The sequence below is a fragment of the Serinus canaria genome, chromosome 4, assembly GCF_022539315.1.
Source record: "Serinus canaria isolate serCan28SL12 chromosome 4, serCan2020, whole genome shotgun sequence".
In the NCBI taxonomy this organism is placed as follows: Eukaryota; Metazoa; Chordata; class Aves; order Passeriformes; family Fringillidae; genus Serinus; species Serinus canaria.
In genome coordinates, this window is record NC_066317.1 from 18,447,598 (window position 1) to 18,472,843 (window position 25,246).

Here is a 25,246-nt window from a genome sequence, read left to right on the forward strand (position 1 = left end):
ATGCTCCAGCACCTCAATGGACATTTTAAAGTGAGGGGTCCAGAACTGAACACAGCACTAAGGGTGCATTCACTCACCAGCACTGAGTTCAGGGGAGTGATCACTTCCCTGGTCCTGCTAACCATCCATACAATCACCATACAATCACCATTTCCTAATTTGTGCTGGCAACTTTCTCTTGGTTGTCTGCAGATTGTCATTGCTATTGAGAGCTGCCTACAGTGAATAACCTGCTATCACACAGCATACAGGTTTCTCATCAACAGTGGCTTGCTTTGTGAACATTTCAACCATCCACAGGTGTCCATGACCTGACCTTAACAGGCGGTAAGAGCACCCTATATTTCTCACCACTGAGGTTGTATTTCTTTAAATACTCAGTTGCAGATGTACGTGCCTCAGTTGCAGATTTAAGTGCCTACGTTTTAAAAAACATTGGCTAGCCAAACTAGTCATTTTATGGTTCTCATAGGAGCAAGTAATTTGAAATTTGCTGAGGAAATTTTCTTTTCCCTCACAATCCTGCCTATTGAGTGGAAACACCTGTCACACAGTGATTTTGATGGCATTTGAAGCCATAAAGGAATGGGAATGTGGTTTCTCTAGCAGATACCCCAGGATGTAGCGAGGCTGTTTGGAAAGCTCACATCCTCAGTAAATCAGTTGGTGTTTGAACAAGAAGCCAGACTTATTCTCTGTTTTTGAAGGCACCATTTCCCTGAGACTGCCATGTTACATGACAAAGTCTGCATCAGCCAGAAAATGTGCACTGGTCATCACTGGTTTGATAGGATGGTTTGATAGCTTATTTTCTGCACTTGTCCTTTTTCTGCTGGGTCAATGCCCTCAGGGTGAGGGATCTTTAGGCTTTTTCCTTACTGCAGCAAGGCTACAAGAATGAAGTACAAAAAGGAGACCTCAGCTTTCCTGCCTACTAAGAGACCTTGAAAAATGCAGCACAGACTGAATGAACCAAGCTGCCACAGGGAAGGACCCCACTCTGGCAGCTTGGAGACTAATGTTTGGCAGGCACTGGCATGCAGAAACCTTAACCATATGAGAAGGAATCCAGCAAAGCTCATTCATAAAATACCTTCTGCAATTGCCCAAAGGACTGGGCAAATTGTTGAAGCACCCTGACAACTACAAGGCACAAATAAAGAAACACAAACAACTATTTTTGGGAAAAGACTCCAGCTTAGGGTGAGCAGACAGAACATCACTGGTAGCAGAGGCACCATGGAACTGCATTATCTCAGTCTGTTTTGCTTCTGTCCTCTCATCATAGAAAAGTGTGTGCCAAGGTGGGGTCTTCATGCCTTCTAGAAGATAGGTACATAGATATACCATATCTAGGTACATGGATATCCCATATGTGTGAGTCAAAACACTGCCATGATCTGTTGTCTTATGATCTTTTGGACTATGAGACAAAACTTCCCTTTTTTGGGCTGGAAAATAGTTACTGTGATGCTGATGCTCTTGGCTTTGTGTGTGGTGTGCAGGCAGCTGGTGGGTGGTGGTGACCATCTGCCACAGCAGTGACACTGCAGGGTTAAAATGCTGCCTTTTCCACCTGGGCTCAGGGCGGGCTGTGCTGGCTGAGTAACGTGTGGTTCTGTGGCAGGGGGCTGCTGAAAGGCTGAGTGAATTGGTGCCAAAGGGGCAGCAGCAGCTGGTGCAGAAGAGCCTGTGCCCATCAGCAGCTGTGCAAAGGCACTGCACTCACACAGAAGGAAGCAGACAGGTCTCTCCTCTGGCAGGAACAGCACATGGAAGCTTTCACCACCGCGCTGAGCTTTGCAAGGTGCCAGATCTCAGGCCTGAATCCCTTCATAGCTGCTCTGACCTACACACACCCACAAATTCTGGCAGAATGTTCACCCTTAAAAGTCTTCCTTTTCCCATGTCAGCCTACAAACAGAGACCCAGAATAATTAAGACAGTGCTCATTTTATTGTACTCAGCATGGAAACCAGATGTGAAACAGCAAAACATTAAATTCCTAAGGGACTCAGTCAGGTGAGTAACATTGCTTTAGTATCACTTCAAGACTTTTCACATGCAAACTTTTGTTGGTATGTCTCAAATGAATGCCATGGTACACCTGGTAGCCTAAGACTAGCTTTATTTTGTACAGTACATCACATTCAATCATCGTGTAACTATAAAATTAATAAAGCCACAATAATATTAGTTGTTGTTAGAAGCCTCCAAGTTGGTTTTCTTCTGATGCTGGCTGACTCATGGCCACAAGTTTTTGAAATTAAAAGTTCAGATACACTCCCTACCTTTAATTCTGGGCAGAAATCCCCAATACTGTTCAGTGTCACTGAGACCTTTACTTCACAACTCAGACTCAGTGCTTTTATGTGCCACAAACACAAAAATGGTTCTCTTCCATTTTATGGAAATTCCTCAGGGCAGTGTCTAAACTTGCTTCTGATGTACTTGAAACTATTGATTGTGAACTGAGCTAAGGGAAGTGTCATGAGGACCCTCCAGCAGAAGCTGCTGAGAAGTATCTGAGCAACTTGTATTCTGCAGCAGACAGCTGCTGGAGACTTTGCAGGCAGATTTGTCATCCATTTCTACTCCAAGGAGTGTCAATCTTAGCAGAAAGCTAACAAAAACTTAAGGTCTCATATTTCAAATGGGGATTAGTTGATGTGATTCTGTTCCTAAGGAGATCAGATGCTTCCTATCACCCACAGTCTGTTTTTTAGAGACCTGAGAAGGAGAAGGATTTAAACTTGCCTCAAGGTTGTGGAAAATGCTAAGCCTCCAGCATTCAATCAGGAGGGCAAAGGGGAAAAATCATATTAGAGCATGAGTGATGCATGAGACCTGCACACATGTACTTGCCTTTTAAACAAGGACACACACATAAACTTACCTACATCAGAAGTTTTCCTAGAGGAAAAAATATTTCCTCTCTGTGTGATTTGGTTAAGTAATAACATCACTTTTCTTTAAAGAAGCCTAAATTATGAAAAGTAGGTTTCACTTTGCAAAATCTTCTTTGCTGGGATTTGATGCAAAATCCACACTATAAACTCTAGGAAGGAAGAGCTACTCAGAAAAACACAAAGCAGAAAAAACAATATATCTCAGCGTTAAAAAAAACCCAGTTTGGCTCAATTCAGCTGTAATACTTCAGTCTTTCTTTTAAACATCTACAGTGACTCAAGGGGGATAATTTAGGCCCCTAAAAGAATATTGAAGCCAGTTCAAGTTACAGGATTTGGCCTTCAGGTCACACCCCAGCATCCAGTGGCACCAGAGATATTTCGTAGTGTGCAGTATTTGGGTAAGGATCTACCTTCATGTCTTTGGGACAACTGAAAATACTGACCACTCATACATGCATCAGAGACACCAAAAAATAAACCAGCAGAGACTGGTTACAGAAACAGGGAGTTAGGGAAAAGGAGGGAAGAGTTTCCCTCAGACCACAGCCCTTAATTTCCTAAGCCCACAGAGTCTGACAATCGGTTGTCTGTCATTCAGGGCAGCCACTCCCACAAGCTGTGTGCAAAAGTTACTCTGTTGTGGCAGCATTTTGTGTTAATTTTTACAAGGTGTGGAAAGATAGACACACAACAAGATAATGGAGCTAATAAGTTAATAAAATTTGTACTTTCATACAAACCTCGCATATACTGAGCTAACTAATGAAACACTGGTATGGCACATTCCATGAAGTTTCCAAATTGAAAACCAGTGGCAGCCAATTTGAATTCCTCATCAACACTGATTGTCATTTGGATTTCCATCTCCAACTTTAACACTTCAACACAGTAATGAAACTTAAGAGAAAAGCTAGTGCTATCTTTAGAGCATTTATTCAGTTTTTTGAATCCCTTCAATATACTTCTTCAAACGGTGCATTTTACAAGCTCTTATGTTTTAGTGGCAGTAACAAACAGGTTGACTGCTTAGGGGTTTTGTTGAATCCTATTTGGATATATCTGTAAATACTAGCAAAATATACAGCCTTTGGAAATATTCATTTTCCTAAAAGACATGGGACGCCAGCAAATAGAAAAAGACATGAGGTCAGAAAAAAAGTGGGCAGAACAGATATAAGAATGGGAATTCCTCGTGAAGCACCTACACCAGCTTTATTTTACTTCTGGTTTAGTCCTTCCCTCCCCATGTTTCTCAGCAGTTTCTTCTTCTGTATTCAAAAGAATGTTTTCTTCTCCTGAAATGGAGAAGACAGATATGGCCCTACTTGTCCCTTCAGCTCTTTCCCCACTCTTTTCCAAACCAAGTCAGCAGAAATGAGGCAGAACTTCAGCACTTGTGCCCAAACAACACAAAGCTGGCAGATCCCAACCAAGTGCACACGGATATCACAGCCTCACATGAAATCCAGGACTATATTGCAAATTGCCTGCAATGAGATATTTCTTCAATTATTATTGAATTATATTGGCAATATATTGGCATTATAGTGGCAACACTGAAACGTGCTTATTCTCATCTTTGGATCTAGGGGGCATCTATGGAAAGCCCTCTAAGTGAATCTAGAAGTAAATCTTCCATTCTTATTCACTGCTTTTATTTAAGGTTCTTGCTACATTGGCCTTTCTATAAGATGCAACTGACAGGGAAGGGTTTCCTGACACAGAGCTTGTTTGCCAAAATCCCTCATATTGGGAAAAAAAAAATTAAAAATTTAAGAGCTATTTCAGCTGGCTAGGCAGGCTGAAACACAGGTTTGATGATTTTTTTTTTTTTTAATATAGATTTGCTCTTGGCAATGACAAAGTATTTTCTGTTCTGAACGCTCTCTTTATTAGCCCAAATGTATTTCCTTGGTTGTTGCCCATGCAACTAATGCAATGTGATTCTGAGTCACTGGGCAGAGAAAAAGAATGGGATGGTGGCACATGGATCATCTCCACCCACTCTCTGCCATACTGCTACTCCAAGTGCATTTTCATTTTTGAGACTGACATGACACCAAGAACAGCCTTTCTTGGCTGCTACAAGCACTCTCAAATGCAAAATATTTGCTAATTGCTACCCCCAACGTGGTTGTTCTGCTGTTGGTGAAAGATGTGTAGTCAGTGAGGATTCACATTGTCATCTAGACACCGTACACAGGAGAAAGCACTTATCACCAGTGTCAAACTAGCAGGTTGCCTAAAGTCTGCCCTAGCAAGGCACAGTCAAAACCTAAAATATTTTCCATGAGATGTGCTGGTGCTTATCAACTCATTTTTATGTGTTGGCTTTTGGCACTTTATTGCTTGGCTTCCAACACATGTCTGCGGGACTTCTGCAGCCACCAGACAGTGCCATGGACAATTTGCATCTTTGCACTCCTATTTGCCCAGAAGACAGGCTGAGCACTACATTTTGTTTCAGTTATGCCCAGGTGCATCCACTCAGGAACTTGTCCATCAGTGCTTGGCAGTATGAATGCACCGGTGAAATTTTCCTGGAAGAAAGGTCATTTGGTGTGGGAAGGGAGGGTGGACCAGCTACCAGACTCACAGCTGAAAGAAGCTGCAAGGAACCAGAGGCAATCTCTCATTCCTTCCAAAGAAGCAGTAAGTCCAACGCTGCCCCAGCATGCTGCTCATTCATTGCCAAGCCCAGTTTGGTCTCAATAAAGCACCCCATACCCATATCCTAGAAATATTATGCAGAGCTGATGCTAAAGGATAAAATTCATGGGAATCAGTGAATGAGTGATAGCTGTTTATTCTCCTCTGGAAGAAAAAAAAATTAGGACAATCCATTTGCATATTCAGACTGAGCTTATTTGTAAAGGGACAGTTCAGAATAAGCTGGCTCACAGCTAAAGCAAGGGGAGCGAGCTGAGCCAAGGGACACGGCTTCACAGGAAGACAGGCTGGGCAGCAGCTAGCAAGGGAAGGGGCAGAAGGGAGGCTAAAGGAGCAGCACAGAGCCTTGGACCTGGACAGGACACAGCAAGAACTGTAGGCAGCTTGGGGAACCTTGTCAGGGCTGACACAGACACAATGTGGGAAGAGACACTGAACTTGTTGACTAACCTGACCTAATGATACTGTCAATATTAATCCCACACAGAAGTTCACATGAAACTCACATCTCAGACACTGCTAGGAAGGGGGTGGGAAACAGCAGTACTAACAGAAAAAAGGTTGGAAATTTTCCTCCTGGTAGGCAGAGGTGGGAAGACGCTCTCTAATGTGGTGTTTCAGAATTAAAAACTCAGCACCACAAGTAGGAGAGGACTTGAAATAACATACAGAAATTGAACAAGGACATGACATAAAGCCCCCTGGTATATATCTGAGGAAAACTAGGAGTCAATTCAGTACTATGTTTAGGGACAACACTTTTCATTGCACTGGGTTAAAATGTTGTATCTTACAGTATTTTACTTTTCTGCTGGGGAAAAATTGCCCCCAAAGAGCTACTATGAAGGTTTGGCAGTTGATATACTCAAGAAGTCTGGCCTCCTAAATAACTGGGGACCACTTCGGTTCACTTCACAAAAAAGAAAAAAAAAGAAAAAATATACTAATACTCATTTACACAGTGTAAACCTGTAAGACTTAGAGTAAATTGTAAGAGTAAGATCTACAGAGTAAGTCAGGTGTGTAGTACTAGAGACAGAAATAAATTATCATCATGATTCATGAAAAATCTTTAATGGACTAAAAGTATCTCCTATTTAACTCTAGTACTCTGCAGGATTACAACATCCAAATCATCAGTGCCTTGCAGGATTGATAACTAAATTTTCTACAAACTGCAGGAGTTCCCCAGCCTCCCATAATGAACTCTAGTGGACAAAATACAAAGCTACTGGGAAACACATTTCCCAAGTTGAAAAATATTATTGAGAAATGAGACCAACATATATTTGAGACATTATTGTATATCATACTTCTGGAGAAACAGTCACTAAGCTACCTTTTATTAGCAGTTTCTATAGCTAAGTTCAGAAATACAGCAAAGATTGTCTCAAGATTTCAGTACTGCTGCAAATTTTTCAAGTTAACAGTATAATGGTTCATAATATAGCGTGTTAGGTAAAACAAAATAACACATAGGCTAAATAATCCGTATTTGGGTTTTGAAAGGCAGCAAGAAAAGCACCAAAAAAATGAAAAACCAGTAGAGTTGGCTAAGGACTTAAAAGGGGAAAAAATCATCAGTGTAACACACTAGACATAGAGGCTCATGGACTCCAATGAACTGGAAAGCCTGCTGCTATGGGAAAACATTACTGTGCATCTCTGGAGAAAGAAGAAAGATCCACATCACTTTAAAGGGTGACTTAGAACAGAGGTGCTCAGTGCCACAGGAGGCTGGGAGCTGGGGCTGCCCACCCCACCTGAGGAGGCAGAACAGCTCCCTGCTTTTTAAAGCCTTGGCAGGAGTACCAGAGAAAGGGTGGGCACCATCCTGCTGGGTGCAGGTCCATCTACCGACGCGCTCTCCAGTGCCTCGACGCTCACACCTGAACAGTGGCCACTGCAGGGGACAAAAAGCATCTCTCTCACCTCCCCTTCTGGCCATCAACATCCCACTGACTTAGCTTCTCCCAAAGAGAGAATCCTTCAGTCTTGATCCTCATTCTTTGCCTGGTCCTGCGTTTCAACAGGAGGGGAAGAGCGGGCTCCCTGGGGCTCACAGAGACCGGTGGCCCACAGTACCAACAAAGTGAGGCTGCTCAGTGATCAATGTCCACAGCCTGTTCATGGACTTGCCTCAGCACAGGTAACTTACAAACCAGGAAAGTTGTCTTCTGTTAGGTCTTTACAGCTGTTGAACCTTAATTCCACCTCCCTCAGCTTCCCTCAGTCCACCCCTTTGAGTAAGACCTCATTATGCACATAAATAAATTCCCATAATTCTGACAATCCCTCTGCTTCCTGCTTTATCAGAAGGTGCTGCTCTCCCTGCAGCAAGGTGGCAATTGAAATTTGTGCTTTTGCTAAGTGCCTAACTTTTCATCTGACAGCAGTCAAGGTTAGGGCATAACGTGGAAATACACCAGCTGTGACAATAATAATGGCAGGATGGAGCATGTGGCTAGTCAGAAAACAAAGGGAAATAATTTTCCACTGTTGCATCACAACCCCAATTACACAACCAAACAGCAGGACTTGAGGGAAGGGATTCTCTCCACCACCACAGGTATTTAGGCACCCCTGTAAACCATGTCAGTCTAACACAGAAGAAGGAGCAGGTCGGACGCAGCAATTAGGACGCCTAAAATTCTGCAGCATGGACTGGAACACGTTGTGCTGCCTCCCTTTTAGTTTTTTATTTGAGGATGTATCTGAGGAAATGGATTTCCGGGTCTGACTGTTCTGGGCCCGGATCAGTTTCTCGTGTTCCCGTATTTGTCTCTGTAAGTGGTTCTGGATGGCGATTCCCAGGGATTCTGGATCGAGGGAAGCACCATAAACCTCCCACGTCATACCTTGCTCATCCCAAACAACATCCCTGACGTGTTTGGACTGCTTCACCTGTACTTTGGCCTCCATGGCTGGGGTGGAATGCTTTTTGTTCTCCCCCAGGTTTGGCACAGCCTGAGAGGAAGCAGGAATTGCTGCAGTGTGGAGATCGTGTCCGGACTGCCTGGCCCGCAAGCCCTGTTGCTGGGGAGCTGCCGATGCTGCCACGGGAGGGGCAAGACTTGCAGGACTCACACTCAGCTCAGGTGTCAGTCCTGCCTGCAGGTTCTGGCCACCAGCCATCTGAGACTGGCTGCTGTCTCCGTGGCCTCTGCTCTCCTTTTCACCTGCATCCTGTGGGCACACCTTTGCACGGACAGCAGCAGCCTGGCTGCTAACCTTCAGCCCTCCTTTAGGATCAAGCACCACCAAGTCTTCCTTTGGTTTTACCACAGATTGATTTGGACTGGCCTGCCCTTGACTGCCACCCTTGCTTTGCACAGGCTTTTGCTCAGAGCTGCCCAGGACCTCCTTCTGCTTGGCTTCACTGTCCTTGCCAGAGAGTAAAGGTGACTGGCTGCTTCCTGCACGAGGGATGAGATCTTGCACATTGTTCTGGGTTCCTGGGACAGCATCAGTGCAAGTGGTGCTTGGCTCACCAGCACCAGTCCCAGACTGTGGTGGAGTTTGATTACTGGAGTCAACTCCAAGCTGCTCAGCTGGGATGGGCTTTGGTGGGACTGGAGCATCCTTTGACAGCTGAGCAACATCCTTGATATCACGGGCTGCACTGCTCATTTCAGCATTACCCACAGATGTTCCTTGAGAGGTAACAGCTGCAGGGGAGCAGGGGAGAACAGGTTTCGTGTTATCTGCCGATACTGGAGATGCCACATCAGATGGGACCCCAGGCTGGGTTTGGGCTGAAGCAGTCACAGCCACCACAGTAGATTTTGATGCGATACCAGGAGAACATGGAGATTTTTGTTGTGAGGATAAACTGTCAGTAAGCACAGCCTGGCTCAGCCCCATACTTCCTTGGTAAATTATGTGCAGTTCTTCCTTCTCCTCTGGAGAAGGATTCCCTTTTAAGAAGGCAGCAAAGATGCTGGGACTGGTGGAAGCTGATTTGCTCTCCACAGTAGCCACGGCCTGAACCTCAGCATCCCGCCATGTCCTGCTTACAGCTTCCTGAGTAAAAGGGCTGCTCTCTGGCTGAGCTGTCATTGTACCTGTCTCTCTGAATTTGGAGAGCTGGGTGGGGATGGGACTCCCAGGCGTGGGGCCCAGGTTATGTACAGGATGGGGACTCCCGTGGCCAGACTGGGCTGGTGCCTCGCTGCTCTGCACCACTTCAGTTTTATCTGGGGGATGCAAATGCGGCGTGTCTGCAGTCCCAGCAGACCGGTCTTTTGCCTCCAGGCTGGTCTGTGAGTCTCTCCCCAGGTCAGCTTCGGTTTGCCCTGCTGCCAAGGCTGACTGACACACAGCAGAACCATTTTTCTCTGCCTCCCTGTCTTTTTCCCCTCCTTGCAGAAGGTTTGCCTGAGAAGTATGACAGAATTGATTAACCCCAACAGGATCACCCGGGGAAGAATAATTTAGCACTTTGACCGCCGGCTGATCATCAGTTCCTTGAGGTTTCAAGGCAGAGTCATCTATCTGGGTCAGGGAGCTTGTTTTGGCCTGGCTGCCTTGCACAAACTGCCGGGAGCTCTGGGGGGCTGGCATCATCTCTGGCCCCTGCCCCACCGAGAGGGCTCCTGCGGCAGCAAGGGCTGGCACTGCCGGTGCCTGGATGCCCGCTAGCTGGGAACAACCAGCAGGCTTTACATCTGCAGGATGCCCCTCTGCAGTTGTGCTGGCCAGCCTGGGAGAAAAGGCTTCCTGCTGGCTGTCTCCATCTGTGTGGCACTGCTCACACCTCTGCGTGCTGGCAGCCCCTGTGCAGGTCAGGTCGCAGAAGCAAACCCCAGCTGAGCTGGACGGTGCGCACGGGAAACCATTGCTGGCCCTCCCACCACCGGGGGCTTGGGGCTGGTGCTTAGCAGGCTGCAGGTCTCCCAGGTGCTCCTCCTCTGCAGAAGTTGAGACCAGGGAAAGCTTGGCAGATCTCAGAGGATCTGGTACAGTCCCCATGGACTGTCTTCAAGATGTTGTTTGTCCTCAGCTTCTCCTTGGAGTTTTCTCGCTGGGCAGGCTGTCGACGACAGGTTTCCTGTGAAGCTAATCTGTTAATGAAACAAACACAGTGTTAGCAGCAGTCAGATTCAAGAAAAAGTACCCATAACTGATTGATTTTACAGTGTGAGGAGAAATACTTGCAGGCAGGGGGGGAAGTGAAGCACCCAATTCTGCCTGAACAAAAAAGACACAGATTTCAAGGACCTCCCAATTCTCATGTTGGGATGGAGAAAACAATACTAGGAACAATACTAGGAACAATACTAGGAACAATACTAGGACAATAGCTCCTGTGCTGTTGATACATTAATGAAAACATTCACATGCCAAGAGAAAGGGGAAAAAAGAAATATGAAATCGAAGAAGAGGTACAGACTTTGCATGGAAGTTACAGTCACAAAATAAAATCCCTGTGATCATATTCTCTAGCAAGCCACCTGTGGAAGGAAATGCCAATGTGAAGAACAGATCCCTAGGTTTGAGTAGATTCCACATCTTCAGTGAGCACCAGTTCCCTCCTCCTCTCAAGGACAGCCTTCCTGGCTCCACTACCAACAAGGACAGGGTCACAGGAGGCAACAGGTAAATTCAGACTAATGTGGATGAACCGAAACCTCACTGGTAAAAGGAGCACAGAGGGATCACAACCTGCTGGGTGATGCAGATAGAAACCAAGAGGAGGTACTGCACACCAGGGCTGTGCACATACTTACTGCTGTCACATTGAGATCCTCTGAAGTAATTACAAGGAAGCCAGCTTGATTAACAAATGGGGTACAGATGACCTAGAAATCAACTTAGAGGTAAGTGGTATGAAATTGAAAGGGGAACATCGCAGCACTGCAGAACAGGAGGAGTTCATGCCATACCAGGGAAATGTGGAGGAGGGATTTTAAACAGGTAGAACAGAGTAATCCAGGTTGGAATCATGCCAGGACTGCAGAGAAACCATCCCTTCAAACTGGAGGTGATCTCCCAATGTGTTTGCTGGCTTTCCAAAGGGCTGAGCCTGGATACTGCTAGAGATCAAGGATGGGATCCATGTCAGCAGAGTGGTGGTGGCCAGTGATAAAATCCCACCCTACTCTTCTTTTAAGCTTCAGGCTATCTGTGCTTGTTTAAAAAGCTTTAACTGGCTTATGCTGCCAGCAAAACACAGGTATGAGACCTGGGAGACACTCAAGTTTTGTTAACCTGATGACAAGAACATTGCTGTACCTGTTTGTGTGCCCCTGTCCCTACAGGCACACAGCAGGATCTTCCTTGCTACATTACTAGGGAGATGATGCTGGAAGCAGTGGTGCAGTCACTCAGCTGCCTTCCAGACCCTCCCTACCCACTAGCAAAATCAACAAAACTTCTCTCCAGAAAAATCTCTACTCTCCTTTTCTCAGCCTGGATGACAGTGGTATGACTTCCTTAGTTTCTGTAAATCAATCCCAAACTTCAGCATCTAAGGATACTTTGAAAGAGCAACAGGAGAAAAATGCTCAATGAAGGAAAATTTTTAAAAATACAGCCAGTCCATTTTTTTTTTAAGAAAAGGAAAGTGCTGCAACTTATTACTTATTCATTAAGCTTTCTGTCTTCTAGGTATTAAAAATTGATTACTTTTATACTGCCTCTTTGGGCTCTGTCCAACCACAGAGCTACAGGCTCCTGGGTTAAGCCAGCCCTGAGAAACTGTAATCCTGCCCCTGAAGGATCCCAAGTTCCTTAGCTGCACTCTGTCACAGCATCCCAGCATGACCCCACCACAGCTTTCCAGGAGGGCTAAGGATGGCCAAGCTTTCTGGGAAGTACTGAGTAAGTAAACCAGGCTGCAAACCAATGGAAGTTTGTGGCTGTCCACATGTCTTGCCTTCATTTTGTTCTCACTTTAAGGACAGCCAATATAGTCCTGAAGGAAGGACAGAGTTTCCATGTTCACTCTCTTGTGCTATAAACATCTCAGGGCTGCAAGGAGAGGAACAGATGGCTTTGGGTATCCATTGGACTAAATTCTGTTACTCTCTTCTTTCCTTTTCCAAAAATCTCTGCAAACCAAACCAGTTCATACAACTGGGCAGGTCAGATATCTTTTTTCCTTCTTTTTTGGATCCAAAGTTTATTTAAGAAAAAGTAAGCAAATAATGGAACAAAGATCAATCCCCATTTTTAGGATGAGGTACTCCTCAGCAAACGCAGTCAGAATAAATAAAGATGTCAGAGAAAATCTATTTGGTTCTTCACTATACAAAACCTGGCAAGGCAATCTGCATACAGGAGCATTATCTTTTAACTCATACCCACTCAACAGGGAAGTGATTCCTAATTTTTCAATGAAATGAATAGTTCTGGTCTGAATTCTGCATAAATTCTCCCTATCTGTGTAGTGGCTCTTCACTAGAATCACCTGAAACACACAGTTGAATGTCTGCCTCATATGGTAATTAAAAGAGATTTTGCTACCAGTCCTTGATATACAACATCAACAGAAGAAATTTCCCCCAGAAAACCTACCTGAACCTGTCCTCTGATGTGGGACAACTGAGCACAGTCCAGACATTTTGCTTAACCCTTGCATATGGGTTGGGAGGGTGGATCATTCTTCTGCCTGGAATGACTCTGCATATGAGTTAGTTTATGAGCATAAAGTTTCTATAAAGACTTTTTTGTCAAAGTCATGGGAATTATTTTCTAGACTGTCACTAAACCCTCCTAATGACAGGAGCCAAAGACACTGAAGTAGCCTAAATAAGCATGGTAAGTTAAGAAAATATTCTAACTTAAGAATTAATAAAAAAACAGAAAAAAAGCAAAGTCCTGTGAAAGAGAGCAGCAAGGAAGCCCTACAGATTACAGAACTGGAAAGGCATTTGTATTATTGGAATCTCATTTACGATTATTGTCTCATTTTTATTATTTGAGTCCTGTTATATAGGAATGAAGAGCAATGGTGGGACCTGTGGGCAATGGTACTCAACTGCCAAGATAGTGAGGATTCAAACAAACAAACAAACAACATTGCCTGCAAGCAAATACTTAGGAAAAACAGAAATACAAAACTCAGTAGAAGGCCAAAAAACACGTCAAAACAAATCAAGATCGCTTTTCAAGTTTTGTATGCCAGACCTGGAGCAATCATCCATAATTTTCTTTTAACAGGAGGTGAAATTAGTATCTCTACGAAGGTCAAAATCAATTTTTAGTAATAATAACAGATTTGCTACACCAACAGAGTTTTTATCCTTATTCTTGCAAAACAAATTAGCCTGCCTGACTGTGTCATTCTCATCTCAACAAAGAGTTCCGGACCTTTAGCAACAAGAGGTTTCTAACTTTGGCAAAGTCTATGTTTGGCTTAAATGGTCTGGGAGGGTCCCTGTGTGGCCAGCAGACCTTCACAGACTCTTATAACTGAGTAGGTCTTTTTCATGTGCTGTTAAAAAGTCCAGAAACCCTTAAACCCCAAGAAGTTTCCAGGCAACTCAATGCTGACAATGTAAAGAAACTCCTATCTATTTCAGTAATAACCAACCCCCATTATATAAAACAACACTGCAAGTGTTAACAGTATAATGGTTCATAATATGGAGTGTTAGGTAAAAACAAAATATCACACAGGCCAAATAAATGGTATTTGGGTTATGAAAGGCAGCAAGAAAAGCACCAAAATACTGAAAAAACAACCTGAAGGTTTGGTTTTTTTTTTTTTTCTCTTGCTTTTTATGAGAAACTCAACAAAGCCAGAAAGTCTGCATGTTTCATAATACAAATCAATAAATTTTCAGGAAATTCCTACATAAGATTCTGCCTTTCATTCCCTCTGGAAGAAATCTGAAAATCTGCTAAAGTAAAATAAGACTTCCAGCATCTCCACCTACCCTCAACCATAAAAACAACTAAAAAGCAGCTCCCAAAGGAATCAAGCACCCCTTTCCCAATTCCAGATTCTCATCACCTTTCCATTCCTTGAGTCCCCTAGTCTTTGAGCCCTCTCTTCAACCTTGTCTCTGCAAATGGAAGAGCTGAACACTTGCTCTTAATAGCTCTAATCTTACAAGATCTCTCAGATCATCACAAAAAATCATTATATAGCCACATCGGTTAGGAACAGAGATAAACATCTGCTGAAGTGGGAATTCAGTCTCTGTTCTCATTTTCTGATCTGAGGAAAAAGACAATGGCTCACTTGAACTCATATCAGACCACTAAACACAAAAACCCCATACTTTTAAAAATTTGAAATATACAAACATCCTTCTAATTCTGCAGTCAATGGGGTTTTTTACCCTCTTTTCAATGTCAAAGGGTGTTTGTTATCCTGGGTTTTGTGAAAAATTTGCTTTATGGGCCATTTTCTCCTAATTTTCTGTGGGGATCAAAAAGACTGGCACTACAAATAAAAGACAGCACAAAACAAGGACACATTCATTAAAATACCTAAGAGGTTGCCTGAAAAGGTAAGATACAAGATGCAGAGCTTCCATCTTTAGGTATGTTTTGGGATGCTGACAAGAAACAATTCACTGTGATGACAGGGAGGGAAGAGGTGGTGGGGATGCCCACAGACACCTGGCACGCCTGTGATTCCCACCAGAGATGGGGCTGGCATTTCAAGCAGAGGGTGCTCCAAGTCCCAGTCCCCCTTCTACACCTCAGGAATGCACAGGTTATAGCAGGTCAGACCTGCAGACAAAGCAGGAACCCGTGCCAGAGAGAGGCAGAGAGCAGGACAGCAGAAGCGACACGTTCAGCACACAGGGCTGCAGCACCCTCTGTGCAGACATTGAGCAAAGTGGGTGATTGTATGCACACCACAACACCAAATCAGCTGGAACTACCAACTGAGCCACATGGACAGCCCTCAGAAAGGGGTCATGACACAATGAAAAATGGAAATGGCAGAGGCACAAATGGGAAGTAAGTCCAACCACAAAAACAGAGGCTCAGGGCTTGTCCTTGCTTCGTAATGGTAGTAAACCGAGGAAAATCATGTGAAAATCAAGGGCAAGGTACACTACCATTTTCAGCCATAAAGAGATGGCTGCCAATCAGCCTGACACCTACTGAAGACTTATCTAGCATATTTGTACATGCTGAAAAAAACCACATTTTTCTGGTTGTTGACTCCTCCCATCTTGCATCTCTCTGTCAGGTACAGAGGTTAACTCTGCAGAGTGCAGAGCATGGGAACTTCACTTTGGAAGGACAAAGCTCAGCTTAACCTGCTGCCCACAACCTACAGAGAAGAAAAGGTGTAAAACCAGTCCTACAAACGGTACAATGGCCTCTGGAACTAATACAAAGCAAAGCAAACTGCTTTGCACCTTCCTTCATGTCTCTCAGCTTCTGGCAAATCTTAAATACATCCTACCAAGAGCCCTGAGCAGGACCTTGCCCCAGCATTTCCAGGGACACATGGGTACCTCAGCAGTTGCTCAGGGACAGATGTGTGAGGATATCTGCAATCAGCTTTTAATGGGCAGGCACAGAGAATAAAAACTGTGTTGTGATCAACCATGATTCAGCTCTACCGTCCTGCTGGCAGTCACCCTACAATTAGAAAGATGTCCATCTAAAGGAAAAACAGCTCTGCTCCAAGACAGGATGTTCCAGCTGGTGTCCCATCTGTTCCCTGTGGGCAGCACCCATCTTGCCCTGGCCAGGAGACAAGCAGCAACCCCCACATCCAGCTCTGGCACCTGCTGATGGGGCCCTGGCAGGAGCCTCTGCATTGTTAGCAGTGCTACAATGCAACTCAACCCCAAAAGCTGGGCTGCCCCTGCTGAAAATGTCATTGTCCTCTGGCCATGGCCAAAGGCAACAGGCTGCTATGTGCTGTGAGAGCATTTTGTTTCTGTGGGAGTAAGAATCAAGTGGTTATGGATTTACAGGTCCAACATGGTTTAGCAAAATTCTCCCATGTTTCCAGAAAGAAAACAGGTTTGCCTTGCACTCCAACACCTTAAAGCAAGAAAAAATAGTATTTAGAAGTGATAGGAAACACAGTATGGAGAAGATTGCTAGAAGACAACATTTGGCAAGGAGAGTGAAAACCCTGGTTAAAATTAAGAACTGTGGTATCATCTGCTGCCGCTGAAGTTTTGAGCCTTCCAAGTTCACCCCTTTTGCACAGATTAAAAGCCTTTTCCAGGAGAAGCTCAGATCCTCATGTAACTGCAGCCTGTAGAATCTCTCCAGAGAGCCTCACACATCATCAGAGCAGGGTGACATGGGAAGGAACCATGGTAGGGTTGGATGAGAGCCTGAATGTCCATCCCCTCCATGCTCTTCTCCCGGGTCATCCTGCCCCTCTGCTTGCCCACTCAGCTCACCTTCCCAAGCTTGCTCCCTGCTGCAGGCAGGGCCCCTGGGCAGCAGCAAGGGGTGCAAAGAGAGGCTCTGTCCCTGCACACCTCCTCCCAGGGCTACAGCACACAATAAAAAGGCGTTCTTCCCTGAGGCATGTAAGCATGCAAAAGCCCCTGCTGAACACTGGGCTTGCTGCTGAGCACCCAAAAGAGCCCATCAGTCTTTCTCCTCCAAGGTGAAAGGGAGGATAAATGGCTTTATGAAAACAGCTAAATCGAACAACAACTACACCGACTGGCAGCCAGCTGCACCAGTTGCATAAGCCAGAGCTGTATTCCTGGTATCCTAGGCCACCCCGGAAGGGAGGCAACACCAGGGAAAACCCACGAGGATACACCTTTTTTGTTTAATTGCATGTTTTTATGTTTATCCTCTTTACTTATCAAGAGTTTTTTCTTACTCCAGGGTCTGACCCTGGAAGTAATTTTTAAGGAAATGCAGCCTGACTTGAAGGGTAAGCCATGTTTCAGGAGGAAGTCTGCAGGCACACTCCTGACACATGGACATGAGAGGAAACCAGCAACCTGCTGTCCACATCAGGCAGCTGACTCCACATAGCTCACTGCCACTGCTTACTTTATTTATTTCAGCTTACTATTGAGTAAAAACAAGGCGTGGTTTTCAAGGAATGTGAACAGGAGGGTCACACGGACCACTTAAACACCACTTTTCTATTTGGTGTCAAAAGCAATAGAATTTCTAACAACCAATGGGAATTTTGCCCCTTACCTATGCTGCTATCTTTCTGATAAAAGCATGGTGAAATCTAACCCTTCATTAATGCATATTATGCAGCTGAGTGCACTTGAATGTTAACAGCTGACAACCAAAAGCCCTTCATGAGCTTTTTGTGAGAGCAATTTAGCAGTGACCAACAACAGATATATTTTTCCTACCCAACGATGCCAACATGACTTCATAAAGCAGAGTGATCATTTTTAGGGATGAAAGCATAACGTTGGCTTGTTGCCCATGCAATTCTTGCAATTCTTCTTTGTTGCCCAGACAACTTGCAACAACCAGGATGATGTGGTTGACACGGACATCAATCCACTGGAAGCTAGACTAATACAAAAATCACATTTCCGTGGTCAGGAAAACATAACCACTGCTGAGTAGGTGTGTCTTGGAAAGGGTGGCTTCTAGGGACAAAAGCTGTTATATACTTCTAACATACTTTCAGGCCCTCAAAAGGAAGTTTCCTGAATTTCATTAGGACTTCCTTAAGAGCATTCCCCCCAGTGCACTGCATACAAACATTCATCTGTGGCCGAAGCATCCACAGGAGCAGTTACCACCCTAGACAATCAGGTCTGATTTGCTGCTGAATAACTATATTATCAGAGCCCAGAGAAATGTATTGTAGCAGCACTTTGTATTTTAAAACCAATTTTGCAAGTAAAGAAATTCTGCCTTGGAAGAGCTGACAGCAGGATCAATGTCTTTTGCATAAGGTAAAACCCAAAAATTATAACGTTTGACTCTCATGCACAGTCTGAAAAAATTAAGTTCTCCTCATATATCATATTATTTTAATGAAGATGGTGGGCTCAGTATTAGAGAGGGGAATAGATCTTTACAGAACAGGCACCTGGCAAGGGGCATATCCATTGTCATTTACAGGCGTTATCCTAACGGAAAAGAACTACTCCCAAAGGCATGTAATTAGAGAAGAAGGATGCCGTGCCTACCCAGTCATTACTGTAACAGAAATGTGCTGTACTGTGTGATTAACCTAAGAAAGGCATGATGATGATCTCACCATGTCTGCTCTTACCTCCTGGCTATCACAAAACTCAACTCATGTGAATAGAGAGGCTGGCAGCTGAAACAGCTATCACCGTGGTTTTTTTTTTTTTTTGTTTTTGTTTTTTTTTTTTAAAAAACCCCTACAGTTAAAAATATCTTGCCTTCTTCCTGCTGCCACCTCAGCAATTGCTTCCTGTTTTTTTCACGTTGTCACTTTGCTCTGCTGCTGGCTGTCATTGACAGTAAGAGCAGCAAAAAGAACAAAATAATCTCCTTAGCAAACTGCCTCCTGCTAAACACCTTCTCAAAAAACCCACGAGAGGAAGTGCCATGTGCTGGGCCACTTTTTGTCTGATGTATTGAGGCTCTGCAGGAAACCAAATGGCTGCAGGTTGGAGGCCTTCCGTGTTCAGGGATAAAATCTGAGCAATTCTGCAGTGTCTTTACAATGACCGTAAATGCTCTTCTGAGGGCAATGACTCAAACCTGTGTGTCCAGCTAAGGGCTCTAAGCTGCTCACCTCAGTCACTCAAGCTTATGATGTGACCTTACTGTGACCATTAGATGAGAAGCTGCCATCTCAGCCTCTTATTTTTCTTCACCTGAGGTGATAACGCTTTACTGCGTTGAACCCTGACCCTAATGGAACTGGAGCACACCAGCACCTCATTCATTATTTGTTTAACCCATGAAGAACTGTATGTGGGATGTGGGGGAACCAACACTTGTCATGTACTGCAGATAACCAGCGAGACCACTGTTCTTTATGTCCAGAAATGATGGAACAGCCTAATGGCATACAAAGCACTGTAGGTGGGTGATGGCTTCCAGTCACCTGACTCTAAGGAAGGTCAATGCCAGATGGGAAAATGGGGGTAAAATATTACAACCATAAACCACTGCAGGTTTTCTTTGGTCTCCATCCAGAGCTGACAGTTGGTGTTGAAAGATGCATCTGAGTAACCTCCCAGACGACAGGGACTGCCACTATGGCAGAGCTGATCAGGTAAAATTGAGAGAAACTGACTGCTCTGGCTCTTGGCTTGAGCAAAAGGCAATTCTGGCACAGATACCAACTCAGCATTGCTGAAAATCAACTCCCAAACCTTGCATCACTAACTTTGGGTCCTGGAATTCACTATGTAGCCAGAGACTTCTTTGGGACAAAGAGAGGCTCTTAAGTCTTCTTCATCCTGCACTTAGATGTGCTTGAGCAAAGAGACTGCAATGTTTCCTCCAGGTGAAGCAGCCAACTCAGTCACCAAGTCATTCTCTCAACACCTCCACCCTCCTACAACAGCAAAGAAAAACACCAACAGCTGTGCTGTATGATGGCTTATTTTAGGAACAATTATTTGCAGTCTATCCCACAGGTGTTTGATGGCAACAACTTTTTAAAGTTGCCCTTGCAGGGAGCCCAGGGGTGTAAAAATCTCTTATGCTAACAATTGCAGGAACCATCCTCACTTCTGTTAGAATTGTTTCCTAACAATGGCTTATACAAAACATGTATTTTTATCCCTACATTCAATGTGCTTCTATCCTTCTAGCCCCAAGAAGGGGGGCTAAGGTATCCAACTGTCTGCAGTATTTTATACTGTGATTCAAATATGATTTTCACAGGCTTAAGAATAATTACATTCTCTTCTCCTGAATTCCTAAAAATCTCAGTGCTCTTAAAACAAATCCTTATTTAGCATCTGACCTGGGAAGTCCCATCTGTGTTGGGACCCAACTAAGCCCAGGACCACTTCCTCAAGACAGACAATACTTAAGAGGCAGCAGTGCAAAATCTGGAGACTAATTCAATAAAACAGGCTGGAAACAGAGACACAGAAGGTGCTGTAAGCCAAAGCTTTGCCCACTGCAGTATGGCACAGCCACATCCATACCACACTTATGGTCCAGTCCACACCCTAGAACACTGCAAGGCTTACACCAGGCTAAAGTGACATCCCCACTCCTGCCAAAGGCTGGCATCTTCCAAGAGTTCAAGGTTTACACTGAGCCTATTGCTGGGCACACCTCTTGTCCTTATTCTGCATTTAGGACAGGGGGGTTCACATTTACATTTTTCAGGTGACTGAAGCAATGCATACAGTGATGAAGGCACTGGTAAAAAACATTGACTTTGCCTTGAATCACTGTGCCTCAGGATGATTGCCAGATTGCTTAATGAGAATGATTAGCATTAATTAAAATGACAGCTCAAAGGAGTTATATCACATCTGAGTTCAACTGAGTTTCAGGTTTACTGGAGCTGGCTGCCTCAACCACTTGGCCAAACCCAAAGCAGACATCCCCATGGGCAGTGTGACTGGCACTCACCTGGCAGCTATCACTCCAGCTCACCTTCCAGCTTCTCACACTACACACTGCAAGCAAATCACACCCCACACATTCAAGGAAAAAAAAAAAAAAAAAAGAGAGGAAAAAAAAAAAAAGATGTGGCACCCCCAAGCAATTTCTGAGTTTATCACCCAATGGCCAGCACCTCCCATCAGGCTGCACTGGTTTTTACTCCTCTTAGGAGCAGTTTTAGCTGCCCTTGATCAAGCTGCCAGCATATTGAACCTGTAGATTTTAGAAGTGATCTAAGGTCAAGCTGTACCTTGCTAGAGCACAGCTGTGAGCGAGCAGGGCTATGGGAAAGCTTTGTCCTTGTTTCTAAGTCAGCTGGAGTGGAAGCTGGCAGGGTGTGAAAAAGGATCATTCACGGCTTAGGGTTTAATTACTGGACTCACATTGAACATCAAAGCCCCATGCACAGAGGCATACTTGAAAGAGTGAGAAAACACATGGCAACCTTAGAGCCAGTATGAAAATCCAGACAAGATGGTTTATTTCCACACAGGATCTTCTTGAAGATAAGTACTAGATGCTTCAACCAGTCATCTGACAGCTGTGAATGCACAGCAGCCTTCCGACCACAATTTTATGGATACAATTTGAATTACCACAAACTATGCATACTTACATGACTGAAGACAGACAAACACATAAAATCTGATATATCCTAACAAAGATAGTCATCTAGCCTAATCTGGGTGATTAGAGCTGGGCATTGAAATCAAAGATGCTCAAAAGTGCTGAATAATCAGAAATACCAGCAAAGCCACTAGGATTTAAAAGCTGCTCAATATTTTCGAAAATACAATCTTTTTATTCCTGTTCTTATTCAAGAAATGCCAGAAGGTTCTGACATACTCTGCCATTTTGCTGGATGCTACATGTGAGCATAGAGATACTAAGCATTCATCACTTTGAGCAGAGAAGATACAGAGCAAAGGTAGGAACCTCTACTTTTTCTGCCTCTTCAATACAATCCAACACAGATGAAGATCACAGAGAAGGCTGTGCAGCAGCCAGTGTCTAATGCCAGTAATTTAAGTACAGAGCACCTTTCTTCTACATCTCATCATCTACTACTAAAAGCTGTGCAATCATGAACCCAGCAATTCGGGCTTTAGTGATTCCCCTCTGCAACATTACCAAAAAATATTCAAATGAGTTCCTTCCCTTCCTAGATTCAAGTCCTGAATCTACAAAGAGGGAAAGAGACCTCTGCTAAACAAAAGGCAGAAAACAAAACAAGTGTACAGAATATGCTGCTAGCATTTGCAAAGGAAAAAAACCACACCCCAGAAAACCACCACCTTAAAGCTGAATAAGCAAAGGATGTTACAGACCCAGGAAAAGTACTTGCTCCACCCAAGAAAAGTACTTACAACCACTGCAGATTCATAAGCGTTCATACAAGGAGGTAAGCACTTCTGGAAAAAACTCTCTTATTGCTCTTGCTCTTCACAAAGCTCAGGCAGGGCAAGGGATCAGTTGGGGTATGAACATATGACAAGAGAGAATAGGACATCCAGTGTAAACAGGGCAGCAGTCCACGAGATACAGAGCCAGCAACTCAATAATCTTTTCATCTTCTTACAGATGAGCTGCTTCTCTTGCAGAGAGCAAGGCTGGCACTTTGTTCTGAAGCACCTCTCCTATAAACCTGTGTGCCAGAGCAAGAGAACTCAGAGCAGACCATAAACAAGTGGAATTAGTATGTGGACACAGGCAGAAGCAGATTGTGTCAGAGGATCAAGTAATGCCAGGCTACAGAGCTGGGAAACTTAAGTGCAATTTATCAACTTGGCTGTCACTAAGGTGGGAAGTCTTGTCCTCCATCCCTGCTCAGCTGCTGGTCAGCACAGTCCAGGTAATTACTGCAGCTTCATTTTCATTATCTCAGCTCTCTTCACTCTGGTTCCTCATCTATTTATTAACAATCCTGAGCCACGGGTGTGGGCAGCCAGAGGAAAACTGTTAGGTTTGTTTTACTCCAAGTCAAGAGGAGAAAAATATTTTTGCAAATGCAGACTGCCATGTGAGGTGGCTCAAGAGAGACAGATGTCTGATTAGCACTGCAGATGGGCTGAAAAATCCCCCATCACCACTTCAAAACTCTCACCCTTTTCCTTTTCCAGAAGGACTGAAAATGTGTTCTTTTCCCCTCATGTGGCAGCTTTGCCTTCATTTTAAGGGAGAAACTGCAACACCTAAACATTCATTAGGCCCCTGGACTTCTTTCTGGGCAGCAACTAGATGAAATGGCTCAGCTGTTGAATTTTGAGATTAGCATGCCCTAGTCCTAAGTTTCTCCCACAAAACTAGAGTGTTAATGCTGATCTTTGGGGAAGACCAGCCTTCTTCCATATGAATTCAGTGACTTGATTCCATTTATGAGGCTGACATACCTCTACAGCTGCTGAGTAAGAAGGCAGGGGGAGATAAGGGGTGAAGGGGAGACTTGCCCTTTCAGGAAAAAAAAGGAGGGTGTGCAGAGGAAAGTAAGCTGGTTGGTCCCTGTGATAAGAGAAATTCTTTGGCCCTCTGCCTCCTGGACCTAGGCTTGAATGCTCTTCCAGCACTGATTCCCCATCTGTCTCCTACTGTGTGCTCCTTGCCAGACCATTTCACAGCTTCATATCGCTCAAGGCCAGGAAACTGTTCATAAATGGTTATTTTAAAATTGCCTTTTGTACCATGGTATGGCATCATTTTTGAAAGACAGGCATTTGTGATGTTGACCATGTTCCTATCTCTTGCTGCCTCCTGTTGCATGTTCAAGTTGAATAGCGTAAACATTGCTTTGTCTTTCTCTAAGCCTCTGATGGGCACTTTTCCCCATTTTCTGGGGTTTTCTTGGTATTAGGTCTCTCTTTTAATGGTTGACCAATGTCAAACACAATTCAAAAGGCTGCTCTCTGATCATACAGAAAGTATTTTCCTGTGTATATGGACATAGAAAAAAGAAACCAAAACAAAAAAATCCACACCAAAAACCTTCAGACAAACAAAAAACCCCAAATAGAATTAACTTAAAAAAAAAAAAAGTATATACGCATAAGGGGGGAGAGCTCATTTTCCCAAAGACTGCCCTCTTTTCAGTCACAAACACAAAATCCTCTCTCAAAACAGAACTAGTCATTAGGCACATATAACCAATTAACACAAGTTTCAACAGTGAAGAATTTAAGATCAAGACTAGGTGACCTCAAGATATTTATCCCAGTTAAATTCTGGTCCTGGAGGTCAGCTCAGAAGCCCAGGAATGAAATTCCCCATGCAACACACAATGTTGATCCTACATAAATTCAAATATATGTTTTCCTGTGCATTTCTTCTTCAAAATGCTCTGCAAAGGTAAGCTAGCAGGTTTACCCCAAAACACATTTAACTGTGTCTTTAACTCTACCATGCAAAAGAGTCACCATATGGTCTACTAGAAAACAAACACTTTTCATTCATCTCTACCTCATCTGCCCTACATTCATTATGAATCAGCCATCTAAGACAGGATGACTGAAAGGATGATGTGGTTTGGCTTCCTGTCAGAACAGCAACTATGGTATTTGGAACAATTTCATATTAATTTAGCATCTCTGGTTAGGTACCTCTGGTAAAAGGCCAGATTTACCTCCTGTAAACGACAAAGGAATTACAGCCTTTAACTGCAAGGTCAAATTTCACCCATCTAATTAGGTTTCCTGCTCTGAGCAGCATGTTAGCTACTGACTTTGATATGATTTTTACAATAACAGGTGTGGCTCTGATTGCCAACTAGTTGAACTCATGTGGTCATTAAAGACTGATTTTGATTTCTGAAGTCAAGATTTTAGATCACATTGAAAAAGAAGAAGGGGGTCAACAGACAAATGAGACAAAATGAGACAAACTGAGGCTGAGTAGGTGGCATTCTGAGTAGGTGGCATTCTGAGTAGTCACTAGAAGGCAGGCTCTGCTCCTGGAGGAACAACCACCACATGAATTGTCCTGGAGCATCCACACAGACGGAACTGATGAGTAACAGCAAATAACACTTCTTACAGAGCTCTGTTCTTGGGATCAAAATATTACAGGCATAATGTAATTGAAGCTTGCTTTCCTGGTACATACTTAAGGAAACTATTATTAGCTTTGCTGTCTTTTTACTTAATTTTCCTCTCCTAAGGCTTTTTAAGGAATGGCTCAGACATTGTGTGGGT

The 25,246-nt window shown here is 44.0% G+C and overlaps 1 protein-coding gene across 2 annotated transcripts in view; it reads right to left on the bottom strand.

Annotated features, from left to right (window-relative positions):
- Window positions 1-1,934: 1,934 nt before the first annotated feature.
- Window positions 1,935-25,246, bottom strand: part of GPRIN3 (GPRIN family member 3) — a 32,880-nt gene continuing 9,568 nt past the window's right edge. For both annotated transcript variants that reach the window (XM_030239320.2, XM_050973951.1), the window contains exon 2: window positions 1,935-10,645. In XM_030239320.2, the coding sequence (XP_030095180.2) occupies window positions 8,178-10,553 (2,376 nt within the window). In that variant the 5' untranslated portion in view covers window positions 10,554-10,645 and the 3' untranslated portion in view covers window positions 1,935-8,177. The remainder of the gene's footprint in view (window positions 10,646-25,246) is intronic.